The 20,389-nt window shown below is 41.2% G+C and overlaps 1 protein-coding gene across 6 annotated transcripts in view; it reads right to left on the bottom strand.

Annotated features, from left to right (window-relative positions):
• Window positions 1-20,389, bottom strand: part of FGFR3 (fibroblast growth factor receptor 3) — a 72,951-nt gene that overhangs the window by 4,435 nt on the left and 48,127 nt on the right. Inside the window, exons 6-15 of one of the 6 annotated variants that reach the window (XM_044295462.1) lie at window positions 17,678-17,801; window positions 16,880-17,070; window positions 14,544-14,694; window positions 11,864-12,057; window positions 9,430-9,575; window positions 9,208-9,329; window positions 7,723-7,833; window positions 5,235-5,425; window positions 2,671-2,793; window positions 1,064-1,134 (exon numbers count right to left, since the gene is read on the bottom strand). In XM_044295462.1, coding sequence (XP_044151397.1) covers window positions 1,064-1,134; window positions 2,671-2,793; window positions 5,235-5,425; window positions 7,723-7,833; window positions 9,208-9,329; window positions 9,430-9,575; window positions 11,864-12,057; window positions 14,544-14,694; window positions 16,880-17,070; window positions 17,678-17,801 — 1,424 coding nt within the window. Of the gene's footprint in view, window positions 1-1,063; window positions 1,135-2,670; window positions 2,794-5,234; window positions 5,426-7,722; window positions 7,834-9,207; window positions 9,330-9,429; window positions 9,579-11,863; window positions 12,058-13,545; window positions 13,691-14,543; window positions 14,695-16,879; window positions 17,071-17,677; window positions 17,802-20,389 lie in introns of all 6 variants that reach the window. The other 5 variants (XM_044295467.1, XM_044295472.1, XM_044295474.1 and 2 more) reach the window with 5 other exon arrangements.

Below are 20,389 nucleotides of genomic sequence, written 5' to 3'. Positions count from 1 at the left end.
CGCTGCAGGGCATGAGCGGAGCAAAGCGATGCTAACCTGTTGCCTACAACTACCGGTATGAGAGCGGATGTAACATGATTAGACACCTCTGGAATACAGTATATCGCAGCAGATCCTGTGCCTTATTCTGACCATCACTCCTTCTTCAAGGAGACATTTTTGATTTTGCGCATAGATCATGAATATTACCAGGGCAGCACTTATGCTGGATGACGTAAGGGCTCATATGTCATCAGGGGCGGACTGGTGATAGACTCTACAGGGAAATTTTTTCCGGTGGACCCATGCCCAGGGGGCCGCCCAAGCCCTTCTTATACGCTATATGCTAGGAGCATCAGGTACTTATGCAGGCAGCCGCTCTCCTGAATTTAAGTCCTCAGGACAACATACAGTTCAATACTGCAGCAGGGTTCGCTGTTAAAGGGGTTGTCCAAATTTTAGAATAAAAAAAATAAAATAAAAAATTGGAACCCCCTCTCTGATCCTCCCCACTGCTGCAGTCATGATGTGCCCATACACCACACATAAGCAGTGGAGCCAATCAGTAGTCTCAGTAGTATATAGCATGCGAACAGCTAGGAAAACAAAGCCCTGCGGGGAGAATTGGTGCAGCGGAGCTGGATTGTATCCAAAAACACCAAAGAAGCAAGCTTTGTGGAACCTAAAATTTTGCCCATGACTGTATGCGCATATGTGTCTATGGCAGAGCTGTATTCCTAATTCTGCTGGTTGTTACTGGAGTCTGTCGCCACGTTGTTGACAAGCACACGCTCTAACAGCCTATCTGAGCTCCGAACACGGCTTTGTAGAACAATTCGTTTTTAATATAATAGACTTGCGGACTCTCTGTGCAAACGATGAAGCAGCAGCGGATACCGAGAGATCCTGCAGAATTGTAAATGCAACTCTGGAATATGTCGCAAGCTATAATTTGGCTCTTTATGCAGAATTTTTTTTTGTGTAAAACCTCTGAACGCCATTGTATACTTTTAATGAAGATGACATCAGCGTTTCTTCCATTGCAATGTGCTTATATGAGTAGAGAAGAAATGTTAATCCTTACACATCGCTCTGGTGGGTGTAGACACGGTCAAACAATGCTTCCGGAGCCATCCATTTCACAGGCAGCCGACCCTGTAATCGGAAAGACAAAAAAACTGACTGTACCATCAGCACATTGGAGCAGCCGCCCTGGCACAATCCCATCTTCCCTCCTAATCCTCTATCTAAACCCTTCACTGGTGACCGCTGACCACAGCTGTGTCCCGGCTGAAGCGCTCAGTAGAAAAAAAGCGGAGACCTCACAACATCCTGTATGAGGATTATCCATTATGTCTCCAGTCATCCCTTCCGAGAATGCCATACCCCCGTTTACCAGGGGTCTAGTCACCATGTCACCCAGCCAATATACACACTTTCTCAGAAAGGGTTAACAATTTTATCGTAGCCGCTGGCAAAGATGGGTGACCACCAATATGACTTATGACGTCCACCAAATGGACCAGGTGTCTCATTATGTGGCGGCATACCTGTCGGACAGCTGTGACTAGAGAGGTTCGTCATTCAGGAGTCCAGCAAAGCAGTCCTATTAATGGACACTCAGCTTTTCCGCTATTGGAAGTGATGGCAGATCGCCAGGACATGGTGGGGAGGAGACCACTGCCGGGGCTTAGATTGAAGGGGCCCACAGCACTATTTAAAACGAAAATTATTGATTCCCTATCTGGAGGATAGGGGGTAAATCTCGGATCAAAGGGGGTCCAAGACTGAGTGGTCCTCGAGTCTGAATGGAGCAGTTGCGGAAGTGGCGATCCATTCAGTTCTATGGGACTGATGTAGAAAGTGCGCCAACAGTCCTAAAGAAGTGAGTGGAGAAGTGGGCACATGGGAACAACCCATACCTACCAACAATGTGGTTGGTTAATTTAAGGCAATGTAGGCCACCAGGAAGGACCACGTATGGGTGGGGCTTATGTAACCCCCACCCATTTTCAGGCTGTCCGTGAAATTAGGGGCATTCCCTGCAAATTAGGGACTGTTGACAACCATGACTACCACTCCATTCGGAGAGGTGACTTGTGGGCATTCTCATTCTCAGGATCGTTGGGATCCCAACGATCCAACCCCTGCGATCCGATATCCTGTAGATGGTTGATCATTTTTGTTGGATAACCCCTTTAAAAGGAGGGACCCCATTCACTTCATTCTCTGTGTCAGCAGGGGATACCAGTGGTCAGGCCTCCACCAACCATTACGGCCTATTGTCTGTTGCCGATAGCAACCAGTCACAGCACAGCTTTCATTTCGTATAGAGCTCTTGAAAAATGAAACCTGCGTTGTGATTGGTTACTATGGGCAACAACTGCCCCACAGTGTCAGCGTATTCAGCACACAATGGGGGAGATTTATAAAAACTGGTGTAAGGGAAAACTGGCTTAGTTGCCCATAGCAATCAAGCAGAATCCACCTTTCATTTTTCAGAGCTCCTTTGGAAAATTAAAGGTGAAATCTAATTGGTTGCTATGGGCAACTAAGCCTGTTTTCCTTTACATCTGTTTTGATAAATCTCCCCCAAAATGTATAATCATTGCCACGGTCTGTGACCTGTGGAGCTTACAATCTAATGTCCCCATTACTGGTTCTCACATCCATATACAGTCTGCTACTCACATTTGTGGTCTTCTTGTAGTAGTCTATATTGTGAATGTCTCTGGCTAAGCCAAAATCTGCAATTTTCATCACATTATCGTCGGTAACGAGCACGTTCCTAGCTGCGAGGTCTCGGTGAATACACTGCAAAGAAAATGGAACGGTTCTTGAAAAGTCTGTGCTAAAATCAAGTATAAATTCAATATAGGCCAACATAGATCCTACAGTCGGAAATGTTCAGGGATAGGTATACTTTTGCAATCAATAGGGGTCATTTATGATGCTGAAATACTCCTATATTAGGCATATTTCAGGTGAAATCTGCGACTTCTCCCTGCATACGCCCGGTCTAAAAAAGTGGGTGTGGTATGGGTGGGGAAGGGGACGAGCCGGCAGTGCCCCAATGTACCTAAAAGCTAAAAAATTCAAAAAATTCTGTGTATACAGCCTCCAGGCAGAGTCATATGTCTCCATGGTTACAGACTACAAAGAAGCCCCATGTAGTCAGATGCAGTAGTCATGACCAAGTTCCTTCCATAACTTCCTGCCTGAAGATTAGCAAGAAAAGGTGGAAAGTGGGAGTAAAGTAGTCCAGGAATGCAAGATCAGAGGCAGGGTCTGTATGTCGTATGCAATCGTGGCGACACATAGGTCTACACAAAACGATAGGATACTTCTAATCAAGTCCATTTGAAAGGGTTCTTCATTTTGGAAATCAAAATAAATAGTTGCAAAAGTATACATACCCCTAAAAGTCTTATCATAAATCGACGAAGACAACATGGAGGATGCTGAACGTAAGAATCAGGTCACTGGTCAGAAAATCTTCATATAGGGTGATTGGTATTTTTCCCTAACACAATCCAATTGTTTCCCAGCCGTCAGGGAATGCTGTGAGTTGTAGTTCCTCCAACAGCTGGAGCGGCACATCTTGGACTCAGATCATCAATATGGGGACCAGAGACCAGCAAACACAGAAAACACTGGAACTTGTATTTTTTTTGTACCGCAGTTTGGCAGTGAAATACGAAAGGTCTTCTATACTAGGAGAAAAAGCATTAGGGTCCATTCACACGTCTGCAATTTCGTTCCGCATTTTTATGGTGCAGCACGATGTGCTGCCCGGATCCGGAATTGCGGATCAGCACTTCTGGGTCCACAATTCCGATCCCGGAAAAAAATAGAACATGTCCTATTCTTGTCCGCAATTCCGGACAATAGGCATTTTCTATTAAGTGCAGACGATGTGCGGTCCGCAAAATGCAGAACGCACATCGCCGATGTCCGTGTTTTGCGGACCCACGAAACACACGGACGTGTGAATGGACCCCAAGTCTATGTACCCTTATCCAGAAACTAGAGAGACGCATCCATATGGATCTAAAGTATGCTACATATCCATATTGACGAATGCATATAGACACAGCAGAGTTGAATTTGTCACTTAATTTGCAACGCCATGTCACCAGCAGTCCTGCAGAGACAGGCAGCTTAAGTGTCCATGGCTAGAGGTGACCCATGCCTCCATAGCTGACTCTAGTGGTTGATAAGGAACTCTTGACGAGACTCTGCACCCTGGATACCGCACTATAGTTCTAAATAATGAAGCTCAGCTCTGCTACATCTGCAAACTTGCTTAGCACTATTAAGTAGCTGCTTCCTGGGCCCTGCAATTTCACACAGAGCTTTCCAAAAAGTGCAAAATTGTGTTTCCAAAAGAAAGATAAAAAAAAAAAAAGTATATGAACCCCTTTTCCTTTTAGTCTGGGCTCTGCTTCAAAATGTGAAGTTCAGAGCGCTGTAGGTTATGGTAGAAGTCATCCGGCTTTGACAACCTGCACAATGAGCTTTGCCTGAAGCATCTGGCGCTGCAGATCTTTCATATACAAAGCCACAGGCAGAATGTGGAAGCTAAAGAGATGCCCCAGTCCTTCATTCTGTGCCCGCTGTGTACTCCGACGGAGGACAAAGAGATAATGGAGCACCCCCCATACTGGATCAGCCCCGGCGAGGGACACCGTGCTGACTACACGGGACTATTGTGGTGGTCTGTTTATCAGCAGAATCATCAGGGGAGTGTTTTGGAGATGAATGAACTGCTGACATCCCGCCGTACCATCCGCTTTCATAAGGAGAATGTTTCAGCCACGCATGCAAAACGTCGCACGCTGAGCACAGAGAGCTGGGGTGAGAATGATCCCTTCATTAACTAGCAGGGGTGTGGATGACATGCTATCAGTGTAACTTAGATCCCCTAGAGAGACATAACCTGAAAAAAAAGAACTGATTATTTCATGGACCTGGAGGCCAGGGTAAGGTACAAATGTAGCAGAGCTATGTACATAGATACAACCCATGTGTGATGTCAGACGACAAGTTCTTTACTGCTACATCTGCACACTTACAACAAGTAAAAATTGGGGCACCCCCGACACAACAGAACGCCCCTTTCGTGGGTTGATTCATAGGACTGTCCCATCAAACCAGGACTGTTGGCAAATATGCATCTGCTCCCTCCCAACCTTAACCTCAAGGTGGATTTGTTGCTAAGAATAATACTAATGTGGCTTTCATTAAAAACCTACTTTTTGAGATGCTAGGTACTCCATGCCACGGGCGACCTGGTAAGCACAGGAGACCAAATCCTTGAAAGTGAGCTGCTCAGCTGGAATCTTGCATGTATCAAATGAGTAGTCCATCCCGGGAGGACGGCGAGCCCTTAAATACTCCCTTAGATTCCCTTTGGATGCATATTCCACCAAGACGTAGAGAGGACCTACCAAAAAAAATAAAAGAAGAAGAGGAGAACGTTACCAAAGACTCAGACCATAAATAACCCTCCATTAACATGGAAGTAGATACAGGGCTGGGATTGTATAAGTATGTCTACTCTAATTGGGACTCCCGTCTATTAGCACAAGAAGAGAGCTGCTGCAGACAGCATCTCTCTCTCTCTGCTGCATCTGACCCATCCATGTATTACTACATGTACAACAACTTCCATTGGATGTTCTCCAGGGGTTTCTGACACCGGACTTTCAGAGATCAGATGATCGTCGGGCTGTGATGAAGATCATGATGAAAGAACCTCTTTAAACAGAGACTTCCTAGTTTGTTCTTCAGTGATCACAAAATTGTTAGACACCATAACCACCTCTGAGATCATGACTAACAACTAGGTATGAATGCTAAGAAGGTGTTCGATCTGCTGTATATAAGACTTTGTTGCCATGGCACACAGACTAGTTGTAGGTCTAGAAAGCATTGGGGCAAACATCCAGGAACAAAAATTTGAGTACCAAGAGGTGAGGCTTGGAGAAGACAACAAGTACCAAACTTAAAGTCCCTTTACACAAAACTATTATCAGGCATATTATATATTGCTTGTCCCAATACAGTGGAGGTGATTACTGCATGTAAATGCAGCTCTTACCTCCTCTGATGAGCAGGCAATTATTAGGATGGAACGGTTCCTTCCCAATCATTGCTTACTCAGTTGGTGCGTGAAAATTCGCCAGTAGGCTTTAAAGGGTACCTGTGATTTCAGGATCAGTGATTGTTGAAACATCACCAAAGGGGGAGGAACCCTGTGCCCCTTCAGCTGTGATCAGCTCTCCTCGGAGAGTGAGCATTGGTGTACGGGAAAGATTCATCAATGGTTTTTACGCCATTAAAAAAAGTCACTCATTTTGGCACATGTCACATTTGTGACTTCTTACCACTTTTTAAAAGCATTGAGCAGAGCCGAAGAAACACAATGCTCAAGCAAGGGGCTTTGACCCCTTTGTTTCAGCGATCGGTGGGAGTCTCAGCTTTTGGACCCCACCCCCTATCAAAATGTTTGAAAAGTCAAACGTTTTAGGAAATGATAGGTACACTTGAAGTATCGTGCCATTGTTTGATGGTTCCAACCGGTTGCAAATCCAGCTACAATCTGTGCAAGCAAACCTTTCACTGGGATCAACTATGGAGTCCATCTACTCAGATATCACCCTTTTATGAGATGTTTCTGATTATTTGGTTTCCTGGAAGAAAGGGGGGGGGGGGGGTTACATATTTTCTGCACATTACTATCCACTACTTTGCTCTTTGGCAAGGAAAGCCATGTCCTGCCACGTTTTTTCCTGAAGCCTGTGCCTCATCATGAAGCGGCTATTGCTGCTTGGAGATGGTAATTTATTACCAATGTTATTTGTGTAGTGCAGGATGTCTTTTATTAGACATCGTTTATCGAAATGTGGAGCAAAGTGCCGCTAATAAGTTCTGGCAGCTCCCCTGGTAGAACAGGAAGAGGCCCATGTCAGGGAGGGGTTGATAAACTAAAGTCCCTTTCCTTCTCCTATCTATCGATTAAAGGAGGGGTTTAGAAATGGTGATTTTTGGAAATATTTGCTTGGCTGCATGTAGCTGAAGAAGCATTTCCAGTCCCTGTGACCAGGTAAAGGTAAGGGGGGTGGATAAGCATAATTTATGGAGGGGCTATATCTTTCTATTCTGTGCTGAATTTATAGATGAGCCAATAAAACAAAAAAAAACAAAGACCAACCTTGGACAAACTAACCAAGATTAGAAAAACATGGCTGCTATCTTCCAAAAACATCACCACACCTGTCTATGGGTTGTATATAGCTCAGCCCCATTCATTGCAATACCCGACACAACCATTGGATAGGTGAGGCACTATTTCTAGAAGAAAGCAGCCATGTTTTACTAGTCCGACATGCTGGGCAGTTAGATATGATCGATTTGCAACAAATCCTAAGTTCATGGTAGATCCAAGAGCCATTCGTCAGCTAGGTCGATATGATGACTCCACAGTATATGCAATGAGACCTTTCTAAAAAGGCTATGGCCTTCTCTTGCTCGGTTGCGGTTTATTTATGCAGATAGCATGGTAATATTTTACATCTAAATTTCCCCCGACAAATTGTCTAAAGGTGGTAGACTTTCAGAACCTTAGCAATTTTACCGACCAAAAAAAATCTCAAATACAAGAGAGTTTTTGAAAACAAACTTTTTAGGTTAACCCATGCTTGGCACACCCCTGCTGCTCTGTAACCCACAGAAACGTACCATCTTGAGTGCAGGCACCCAGGAGGTTGATGATATTTTTATGCTTTCCAATCATCTTCATCATTTCCATTTCAGACACCAGATCCGAGAGGTCCTTATCAGTGGCATCATCTGGAAATTACGCAAAGATCAAACAACATAACTAAGACATGGATCAAAAGAGTAAAAAGCCAGATGATCTGGACGTGGCTAAATAAATTGATATAGAATTCCCTTACTGCAAATGGACTTACTATTATGTCCTACATGTGGTCACCTAATAGGACACAATAGTATGTCCTGGAGATGTTGTGGGCACAGAAGTTGTTCCCTTGTGATCAGGTAGGAGCCCAGCTGTGATCGACTGCTGGTCTCCAGCTGCAACAACCCAGTTCAGAGAAATCGATCCCAGCTGTTTTTGACCCGTTAGTGTCAATAGCAACATTGTTGTTAGAGGAACACGGGTAGCGAAGGGAGCTACTTCTGTCAGCCCACTGCCTTCTCAAGAAGCAACCATGGGGTGTCATTGGATTAGCAAAGTGTAAAAAAAAAAGGCCTTCAGGAATGCCAAATATTAAATTAAAAATAGTCAAAAAATATAGAACAACAAATAAAAAATAAAAAAGTTATGACTATTATGACTGCAGTCAAACTGACCCGTGGAAAAAAAGTTAGAGGGGTATTCTGGTTGTTAAAAGTTATTGTCTATCCACAGGACAGAGAATAACTATTAGATCGGTGGGGGTCCTACTTCTGGGATCTCCACCAAACATGAGAGTGAAGTGGAAAGTTGGGCATGAACACTGCCGCTCCATTCATCTTTATGGGTGCTTCAGAAATAGCTGAGCACTGAACTAAGCTGTCTACAGAAATCCGGTAGAGATAAATAGAGCAGCAGTGCAATTACTCGATTTGCCACTCTATTTATTTCGGGAGGCCTACGCGGGGGGGGGAGATAGGGGATAGGGGATAGGGGATACATACACATGCCTTTGAAGTGCACCTGTCAGTAGATTTGTACCTATGAAACTGGTGACCTGTTGCATGTGTACTTAGAAGTTTTTATATATGCAAATGAGCCTCTAGGAGCAACGGGGGCGTTGCCGTTACACCCAGAGGCTAATCTCTCTCTACAACTGCCACACTCTCTGCACTTTCATTGACAGGGCCAGGTGTGATCAGGTTTACACTGCTTGGCTCTGCCATTCAAAATGCAGAGGGCACGGCAGTTGCAGAGAGAGCAGAGCCTCCAAGTGTAATGGCAACGCCCCCATTGCTCCTAGATGCCAATTTGCAGATGTAAAAACATAATTTTTCTCAGCAATGCAGGTACATATGAACATGGGACCAACACAGATGCTTTCAGCTGTAAAACGCACATTTAACAGGTCAGCCAGTTTCAAATCTGCTGACAGATGCCCTTTAACAACCGGAATACCCCTTTAACCTACTATTTAAACCATGTGGCACGGAAAAATAAGAAAACAAACGCTCTCTTTCTTATACCTTTCAACATTTTCACAGCTACAGTTAAGGCTTTGTTGGGCTTATCCTTATCTATACCAATAGCTTCAGCCATGACAACTTGACCAAAGCATCCTTCACCCAATGGTTTTCCCAGAGTCAACCTAGGACAAATAAAAAAATAAAAAAAATATGTAAAAAAAAATTTGACTTGATTAGTTATTTTCTTGCTCCTGAAGACCCACAACCAAAATGTTAACTCACCTAGATCTGGACAATTCCCATTTAGGGTCAGTCGGCAACCCAAGTTCAGAAACATTGGCCAACATTGTGCCGTCAGTGGAGGACAAATGGGTAATTCTCACCAGTGGGGTGTTGGAATTCATGGAAGAGTTGGACTCCAGAGACACCTGCTTAAATAAAGGAAATAAAAAAAAAAGTGTATTATTGCCCACTGTTGGGCTTCTAAAAAGAAAAAAAAAAAAGGAAAAAGGATAAGGAGGAAGATAGAAATATGAAGATATTTTATGTGGTCTCTGACGGGCAGGAAAGGGTTTGGGTTTCTCTATTTTTCAAGCATTTCATTGCCATCAAAATGTAAATTGGATAAACTCATCACCATTTTTTTCTCTGGCTGGGAATACATTTAAATGTCATTACTATCATTATAATGAGCACCACAGCATGTTCGGGGAATTGCACACCTCCAAGGTTACAGGGAAGGCAACAAACACATTGCAACATATGCTCTCCAGCTCTGATCTGGGATGGGTGGAGGGTATCTGAGTTTAGAAGACATTACATTGCCCTTTCATCTCATTCGGTGTATGGGCAAAAGATCAAAATCCTTCACAAATACATGCAGTTCAGCATCATGCACCCGTAAAGTGGAGAAAGAAGACAGACATGTTAAAAATACCACATGAAAGAAAGTACGGAGGACGCAACGACTGAAGCGCTGGAGGGAAATGGGATACATTACAGAAAATAGAATATACAAATTCTATTGCTTGGTTGAAATACGATAGGGGAGATTTATCAAAAGTGGTGTAAAGGAAATCTAACTTAGTTGCCCATAGAAAACAATGGGGATCCCACCTTTCATTTTTCAGTGCTCCTTTAGGAATTGAATGGTTGAAGCTGATTAGTTGTTATGGGCAACTAAGCCAGTTTTGCTTTACACCACTTTTGATAAATCGCTCATTATTGAAAGGAAACCTCATATGTTAAAAGAGAGCCCTGACAGAGCTGATTAGAGCCCTCCTGGCATTGAGCTATTACTGTACAAGGAACTTTAAAAGGAAGCCATAAAGGAAACCCTTCAAAATACGTGGACCTTATCAGAGTAACTTGCACTTGGCAAATGTTTGACTATGTCAGACCTTTAGTCCATTCTGAAGACCCACAGGGTCCCCTACATGTTAACATGAACATTGGCCTCAGTGCTTGAGTGTGGATATTAGGCATGTATCTTTCATTGCTCTTAGTAGAGGTGGTTTATGACTAAAAAGGTGCCATCTGTATCCCTGCTAGAGTGATTTTTTTAAGCTAGCTTTAAATCTATGTACGGTTCTGATTTAGGATTCATATAATGATCAACCTCAGAACTTGGCCATCGGCCTCATGCACGTGACCGTATGTATTTTGAAGCCCACAAAACTTGGATCCGCAAAATGAAGATGACATCCGTGTTGCATTGATTTTTTTATGTAGACCTATTAACTTCAATGGGTCAGTGCGCCAGTAATTTTTCGGTCAAGAACAGGACATGTTCTATCTTCTGCTTTCCACAAAAAGATAAAACATACCCTATTCTTGGCCAAAAGATGGTCACCTATTGAAGCAAAAAAGGCAACATTTTGCGGTTGTGTGCAGGAGGCAATAAAGAGATAACCCGTAAGAATGAATAAATGTAATGCTTCTCTTTTCTATAAGGAAAATAAATATGAAGGGGTACAAGCATGGGCAAAGTCTTCATCATCTGCCGGTGCCAGTGAAGCATCACTTTTGGTCATGGGATGTACATTAAGTATGGAAACCAATAGATGCTAGTAGGCAACCGGGTTTGGAGACAACTGCAGAGTCTGCTTGTACAGATCATAAAATTACATCTATATTATTAGGTTGTAGAAATGAAGCAAAGTGCAGGAAATTGTGTTAAGAAAGGTCATACCATGCTTGCAATTACACATGCAGAAACCATAGAATTCAAGACTAGAGTCATATGTCTAGAACCATATTTATAGACCACCAAGCTTGAGCACTTGGTAAGACATGACAAAGAATAGGTTAGATTGTAGAATCTTTAGTGAACACTAGTTTGCAAAGCATCCAACATAAGGTAAGACAACGATTTCACCCAAACCTAACAGTTCACCTACAGAAGGAGGATGAGTTACTCATCCACAATGTTGGTCTTTATTTCATGGATGGGTTTCACTCAAGGACAAGGTCATACAAGGTCTTAATCTTTGGAGGCAATGTTGATCATGTTGCCATTAAAAATCTATAATTATTGTAAGAGACATTTCATAACTGGAGGTGGAAGACTGTGTGGTCACCAAATCTACAAGTGCACCACCACTGGTTAGAAACCAGACTAAATGAAACGTATAGTACAACCCAGAAGAAGTATACAGGGTATGAAATGTGAGAAGAAAGAGGGAAGAACATCAATAGTAATCTTGTATCTACTTTCTGTTACCTGTCGTTTCAGTGGAAATTTTGAGACCTTTTGCACTGTTGGAGTGTTCATTGCTTTCTTGGAAGTGTTCTTCATCCGGTAGGTGACTATGATGATAATGACCACCAAGAAGAACACAATGGTTGCAGTCACCACAATTAGGACACTGACAGAGTTGGAGGTAGTGGCTTCTACTTTGACAACTGGTTCTATTGGGGTGAAAAAAATAATAATTTTAAACCTTAAAAGAGTCAGAAAGAAGAGGTGGCTAGATGAGTCTACAAAATTAAATATCCATTGCAAAATACTCAGCTGGCTGTAGGTGAAGTAGCACAGTTTAATAACTTTGTCTAAGATGTGAACTGTTTGGTTAGGGCTGTATTACACCAACAGATTATCTGACAGATTTTTTTGACCAATAATTGGTCAGATGGCCTATTACACACACAGATCTTTTATTATATACATCAACTATTGGTCTGATTGGACAGATATTGGTCAGATAATCTGTTGGTGTAATACAGGCCATAGGGTAGGTTAAAAGCATATTAAGACGACAAGCCGATTGATGAAAAGTCTGAGGTGATCAGTAAGCTCCCTGTCCCCTCAACTGTTTATCATGGCACTACAGTGTGAAAATCATTGTGGCTATATCTGGTACTGAAGATCAGTCCTATTAACTTGAATGGATCTGAGCTGCAGTACCAGACATATCCAAAACCATACACGCATGGCATTGTGCTAGGGTAAAAAAATAAGTGGACAACGTGCTTGCCGAAGAGCATTGCAGCTTCTTCACTTATCTAATGGGCCGGGAAACCAGAACACCACTGATAGACCCTGAAGGGTAGGTCATCAATCCCAGAAAAAAAATCCCTGTTAAAAGGGGTTTTCCGGGTTCAGAGCTGAACCCGGACAAACCTCTATTTTCACCCAGACAGCCCCCCTGACATGAGCATCGGAGCAGTTCATCCTCCGATGCTCTCGTTTGCGCTGCGCTAAATCGCGCTCCTGCAAGGGACCTGGTACGTTACAGAGTCTAAGAAAAGTTCACTTCTGGCGAAGAATTTACTTGGAAAAGGTAGGACATGGACGTATGTTTTATGTTTGTCTGTCTTGTACTAATGTAACAAAGTACTCCATCCCGGACAACCCCTTTAATCACCATACGAGCATAACAGTTAACAATAAATATGGGCCTATTATAGTTACAGAACAATACAATTACATGTAATTCATTGTAAATAAGTCTAGAATCAGTGAAATGAGAACAGAAGCATGCTGTAGCATTTGTGACACAGAAGCAAAGGGTAATGGGACCCAACACCATGGTTTACAGATCAGACAAAGAAGTAATTTGACATACTTACATTATGATGATCATGAAAGATATATGTACAGAAATGCCAAACTAAAAGTTACAAAGTAGGCCGTGTTAAAAGACCAAATCACTTGGGGTTGCTTATAGAAAAATTATAAAAACTTTCCATGGGTAGCACTATAAAAGGATTTAAATTTGATTAGTTTTACCCATGAACCAATGCGATATGCAGCTAATATTTCATCTACAGGTCATATGGCTTTCACCATAAGGGTAAAATGCTTAACTGCACAAATAAAAACTAAACTGGTGAAACCTTGTTTGGCATTTCTTGGGCACATGAAAAGAATTACTGAAAAGATGCGAGAGGGAATACCTGGTAAAACGGTCAGCCAAGCAGTGTGATGTGAATAGCCAATAGAATTCCCAGCCAGACAGGTATACTCCCCAGCATCCTCAAAAGACACATTGCGTAAAACGAGAACCTCAATATCCTTATCCGAGGAGTATACACCCGTAGGCTAAAAAATAAAAGAATGGGAAGAAATAAACTAAAAACAGGACACACAGAGGAAACAGAAGGAAAAAAATAACACCAATGAAAACGAATGCAAAGAAGCCAGAATCCCAGCATGGAGCTAAAAATTGAAAGAGCAACCAGAAGTAGCTTATCACCTGTAGGAGAAAAAAAAAAAAAGATACCAGAACCCTTCACCAGGCCTTCTAAGATCTGTCCCACCAATGTAGCATGCAAGTGAATGAGATCTGAAAAATGGACCCACAACACTACACAAGCAATGGTCCTTCTATATGGGGCAAAACCTAAAAACCTCAGAAATTTGAGGTTTATTAGTACTAGTAAGGGGGTTTAGAATTCATGACCATAGGGGTGGTTAATTAGGTCCATCTTCCTGATATTAGAAAACATATTTTCCAGGAAGAATGATGAAGGACAAGGATGAAGACAACCATTTTGGAAAATGGGACCAAAATGGTTTCTGTTGGTTTTGTATAAATATTTTATTTTGGCAGTTCATGAGCCAGTGTCCTGGTAAAGTACAACTGACTTCAGTTATCTTTTTGATTGAAAGACAATTGGTAGGTTGGACCTTTGAGTACATAGGTTTTGCCTACCAAATGGCTACCTTTATGGTGGCAGACCTTTCTATTTCAGTTTAGAAGGTGCACAAGTTACAATCTGCATGACTTGATTCGACCTCGCAATGTGGGTTGTGGGTTTCTCTTTCATTGACATCTCTTGCACCAATGGTGGCAGAAACACCAAATCTACAAGCAACCAAAGACCCAAGAATATTCAGGATATTTTCTTTTTAGCTTGAGAACTCATTCAAAACCTTGAGTCTATGGTTTTACCTGCTGTTGGATCGTAAATGTTGAGCCAAAATGCAGCTTCGGCTATGCCGATGAAGTTGTTGGCTCTACATATATATTCTCCTTCATCTTTTGATGTCACATTGTATAGAATTAAGACATCATCAGCTTCTGAATTATTGCTTATCCATGTCTGGAGGAACAGCAAACACTCAAACTTCAGAATATGGCTTCAAAATTTGCTCAATCATCAAGAAAGAAATAAGGTAATGTTGGACTGCATCCCGGCAAATGGCTTACTCATATTTAGCAAAAACATATTTTACTCTTAGTAGTTGTTAAGCAAAAATGTTGGGATAGGTGATAAATTTGAGGTCATTAAGGTCTGACTGCTGGAGCCCCCCTTGATCAGTAAAATGGAAGACTAGTCAAAAACATCCACGGTGAGGAGTTGTTGTATACATAAAACTGTAAGGGTGGTATGGTCTATAACATTCAGCACAAACGTGCTGATGGGAAGATCGGTGGGAGCTTCAGCAGACTACCATGATATATTTATCACCTAATTTTTTGTATATTTATATTGTCTTTGAGGATGAAAACAAAGCTTAAAATATAACTATATATAACATATTTCATAAGGAAAATAAAACTTCAGGGGCAAAATATTCCTCATTAAAGTGTCACCAACCATGAACCAATTTTTATCTACCTGCTTGCTATGTCAATTTAAAGGAATTATTCAGGTTTTGTCAAAGTCTACCCTGCCTCAGAAAATGCTGCACTACTGCTGATCTGAAATTGCAGCTCAGTCGCAACATATGAGACTCAACCCATGGAAACGGCAATCCTTTTTTCTACTTGAAGGATAGGCCTTTGATATCAGATCAGTGGGGTTTGACTCTTGGCACCCTCGCCAATCAACTAATCAGCCCCTTCAAACAACTGATCAGCAGGGGTTCCGAGAGTTGGAACCCTCACCAATATGATATGATATTGGTGGGCTATCCTAAGGATAGCCCATCAATTGTGAAAATCAACTGGAAAATCCCCTTAAGAAACTCATCCTATGTTCTTCCTAAACCTGCCCAATGATTCTGTCACAATTTTTTACTACATTCTTTTCAGTTACCACTAAACATAGATTTTTTTGTAGACATTTACATCTCCATGTAGTTGGTTTTACTGAAATGTAATCTGAGTGTGGGACGTATTAACATGTATAAAAAAAAAAAAAATTTCAGGATTGAAAAGCTCTGTTCACACCTGCATTCGTCTAATGTATCTTTTTGAAAATTAAAAAAGAAAGAACTAAACGCTAAAAAATAAGAGGTTAAAATACTTCTATTTAGACAAGTAATGACAAACTGTGTTCAGGAGACTAAGGCAAAAGTCATTATTCCAGAATGAGTAAGTTACCACACAGAATTAACATAATACCACGGTTGAGTGAGATGAGAAGCTACATTTATCTTCCCACCCCAACTGACATGACAGTCAATGACTCAGTTATTGTTTTGGAACAAAATAGCTAATCTTGAATGATTTTTCAGGTTAGTCACTTTAATCTGGTAGATGCTTGTGAAAGACATCTTATTCACCCCAGAAAGAACCACAATTGCTCTTGACCGAGCCTAGCACAATAGACTGAACGTGTTAAAAATAAAAATAAATAGACTTTATCAAGTACATGTTTTAGCATCCAATGGATTGTTGACCATTGATGATTGGTCCCCATAATCAGTGTAATAGGGCCCCTAATATAAAATAAAACCACATGATTCCAGAGCAAGAAAACACCACTTTGGAAGTATAATGACCAAACAACAATTGGTGTGACCATGGGTGATAGGTGAGGGTTCCACCTATCCAGAGTTAAGAGTTCCCCCAACACATTTTAGCACAGACTAAATTAGTAGATGGCCGAATAGGTTTCTGGCTCTCCTTATTATGGTCCATAGAAGATACCAATGCCACTAGGCCTATGGATATCTAATAGGATTCCGTAAAGGAAACACTAGGAACTAGCAAGTAAAGTTTAATCTGTTTTATACATCCCCCAACTCCAGAGATCTAGATATGGTAATGGCACTCATACATATTAATTACTTAGAGTACTCCTTCAGAAAAAGAACTGGCATAGTCTATTTCATGGCCATCAGGGTAGACTATTTTACACAATGGTATTTTACTGATTATGGACAAGAGTACTGTGTCCACCAAATAACTCATTGACTACCCCCAAGAATGAGTCACAGGTCTGCAAAATAGTCTTCTGTACAAGTTCTTCCCCAGCTTTTCAGAAGAACATGAAGACTTCTAATTTATATAAAGCATCTTGACTCTAACACGGAAAATCAATGTGTTCCAAAGCTTACCTTCAAAATTGAGACATAAGGATCTCCATCCTGTCCATATTTACTCCCATTAATTTCCACATGTTTTAGCCACTGTATGTGAGGCTGAGCATCACTGTACACCTTGCAGTGAAATTCCACATCGCTCCCTACTACAACTGTCTTGTTGGCAGGTAACCCTGCCTGGAGTATGGGTCGGTGAGAAGATCGCTCTAAAAAAAAAAAAAAAAATATTCAGCATTCAAGTAATCATTGTATAAAAACACCAAAAGAAGCAACAGTACAATAAAACACAGTTTACTTACTTCATGTAAAAGAAAAAAAAAAAACACAAAACAAGATTTGTAGTTAGGCCAATACTTTTGGCAGGTTTCTTTACCTTTCATTGGACCTACATGAAAGCCTCTTGTCAATGTTATTATATGTGAGAGTTGGAGACCTTCAAAACCTGGTTCTTCAGAGGAGACATTGTGGCTTGTACAAACATCAGAACTGGTGTGCTGGTCCAAGTCAGCTTCTAACAACTTACTTATACCCTGCTAGTCTGGTACTGCTATTGGATATCTATTATATAGTTGCCAAAAACACAATTTCCTTTTCCAGCCTTTACAGAAAGTACATAAACAGCACAACAAACAAACTGGGTATTGTATGGTCATACACATATACAGAAGTTCTTCAGTGAGAAGAGTGTCAAACAAAGACTTCTTAGTAAGGCCCATGCATATGTATGATGAGTTCACAGAAGAAAACCTTATTATGAATAACAGTATACATCTAAGAGCAGTCTTTTTGGAATTCTTGAGTTTCTGCACCTACCTAGCACATCCAACTGAAAGGTCTGTCGAATGGTTCCAAACTTATTCTCCACCACACAAGTGTAGTTGCCTTTATCAGATGGAACCACACTCTCCATGACCAAGCTCCACTGCTGGTGACGAAGCTTTAAAGAAATGAAATAAGAAGAGAAAGGTCATCAAAACAGTAGTAAACCGATTGAATCTAAGGTCCATACATATTGTGATGGTCAATGTGGCCATAGACATTAGATTTTTGGTTGTTGTCAGGGCTGAAAGACGTTGGCTGGCAGCTACTGAACATCTATGGCCATCTTTACGTGTCGAGGGATTTGGGGTACATGAAGACCAGTTCTGGTCTTAACATTTGTTTTTGTTTGTTATGGCTAGTTGTACATATATTTAAGGTGGAAGACTGATTAGGATATATGGACACATTTGATGGGATCTTACCAGCAACTTAAAGGTATAATGATCAGAATTCACCAACACTGGTGGAACCTTTTTGAAAAATAGTTCATGCCAACTTTAATTCTGGCATTCAAGATGAGCAACCTCCCACATATGTGTATGAGTATTTTACTATATATTTTATGGTATTTTTGACCACTTCTACACTTTGATGGCCAGGTCAGCAACAATCGTAAATTTCACTCTGCCCTGTCACTGAAAAAAGTCTAAATCAAGTCCTCACCAGCATAGAAGTCACAAAACTCTCTATTTTTTTTTTGTCAGTATATAGCTGGAAATCTCCAGAGTTTATTTCTCTCTGTCTCCCGTCTCCCCATGGAGACATGCTTTGGCACATTTTGGATCTGGGGCTGAGTAAAGGCTACACACAGGAGCCTGGGAAGAGATAATCCACCAGTTTTTTCAGGGTCATTTAGTGAACATAGACTTACCATAACAGAGATTCCAGGGAGGATTTAAATATTAAAGCTCTTTGTGAAATCTCGGATATAAAGTCATGAGAAATTCTTGCATGAGGTGATCACATTCGAGAGGTGGGTGTTCATTTACTTTGGCTACAGTTTATTTTTATATTCAGAAATGTAAAAAGCTGAATTGTAATAGTAATATAATATATATTTATTACGTCATCCCTTACCTGACTGAAGGAGCCATAATTTTATCCTTATCCTACACTGGCAATAGGGATGAGGCCATCACCTAGTTGGAGCAAACAGTCTGTTGATTCTAGCTGTAATGCCATTCCTTACCATGGTGTCTAATGTTGCTATGAGATGGCTCAAGGCCATCATTAGAAATATCTGGGCCACTTTTGGAAAATGGGGGGGTCCCAGAACTCTCTATTATGTCCATCAATATTCATCCTCTAACTTATTGTTTGCATGTGCCTAAGGAAGGCTATTCAGTAGCTCCATGGAGGAAGGAGATTGGAAAGCAAATTGGGGTCTAAGCATCCACACAAGTGAAATTAGGGGCCCCATGTGGGAACCAGGTTTGCCCATTGTTACCCATTAAATAAGGCCGGCTTGTTAGATTTTGACAAATATTAATTACAGAGAATTTAATGGAAATTTTCCAGTAACATGTAGTATATACTCATAAGACACACTAGTCAAGAACATTCAACCTTTTAACAAGTTCTGTTTGATGGAGACGTGTTTATGTGTGAATGGATAGGGCTCAAGTTCTCAGATTTCAGACTATTCTCCCCAAAATACAGATTGTATCAGGCAGGGGGCTTGTGTCTGGAGCCTGTCACCATGCTGCTGGTGAAGCAGTTTGACTGGCGTCCCGAATATTCAGACTGTGGGGGTCAGAGGCTGAAAGGGCTGCATTCTTTCCTGCTGCACACACACACACATTTGTCTATCATAAAGGAAGACCCTGCTGTTCAATATTGTAGGAAAAATACCTGCATAGTCTTTGCTATTGATCTTCCCATGCATTTAAAGGGCTAGTCCAGACATAATTGCAATGAACACTAATAATGCTGCTTAAATCCCCAAGATAAATAATATAAAAAAAGTATTAAAAAAAGTCATAAAAGGGTTGGCTAAATGTCTTTTTATTCTAATGGTCTCTGCCTTTGGAAAGATATCCGATTTCATACAATGTTTGCTTTCCTTCTGGTGTCACTGTCGCCCTCTGCTGGGCAACATACTTTTAAAGAACCAAAGTAAGAACTCCTCTTAGCCCATTTTGCTGTTCAGAAAATGTTGTGTGACCTTTTTAAGCTAACTATAGACAACTCAAGTTAAATATCTATACTCCACTAACTTTTCCTATGATAAAAATATGATTGGAGATGTCGATTATGATGAAGATAGTATTGACTAGGGCGTTTATTAGCCAATGTTAAATTTACTTTGCAAACTTGTCAAGGCCTTGACACCGATATCACTATTTAAGGTTTCACTTACCCCATTAGGACAGAAGTTAACAGAATGGGTCGGGTCCCTCAACCAGAACCTCCATCAAATAATCAGAATAGAGAATGGCTAAAAAAAGAACATCTCTTGCTTTAAAAAAGTGCAATGTAATACTATATTCCTCCTGTGGGGGTGCTGCAGGGAACTGAACACTTTTTGCCAGATTCCTCCACAGCGTACAGCTGATCGCTGGGGATCACAGGAACATGCTGTGGTCAGATTTATCTTGGGAGGTCTTTCTAACATACAATAAGTTATCCAAAATAGACTGAATATTCACAATTATTAAAGAGGTAAAAAAAAAACCTGATTATATTTGTTATAAAATTGAATCT

This window comes from Bufo gargarizans, chromosome 1 (genome assembly GCF_014858855.1).
Source record: "Bufo gargarizans isolate SCDJY-AF-19 chromosome 1, ASM1485885v1, whole genome shotgun sequence".
NCBI lineage: Eukaryota > Metazoa > Chordata > Amphibia > Anura > Bufonidae > Bufo > Bufo gargarizans.
The sequence above is the reverse complement of the archived record's forward strand: the minus strand, read 5'-3'. Positions and strand labels throughout refer to the sequence as shown.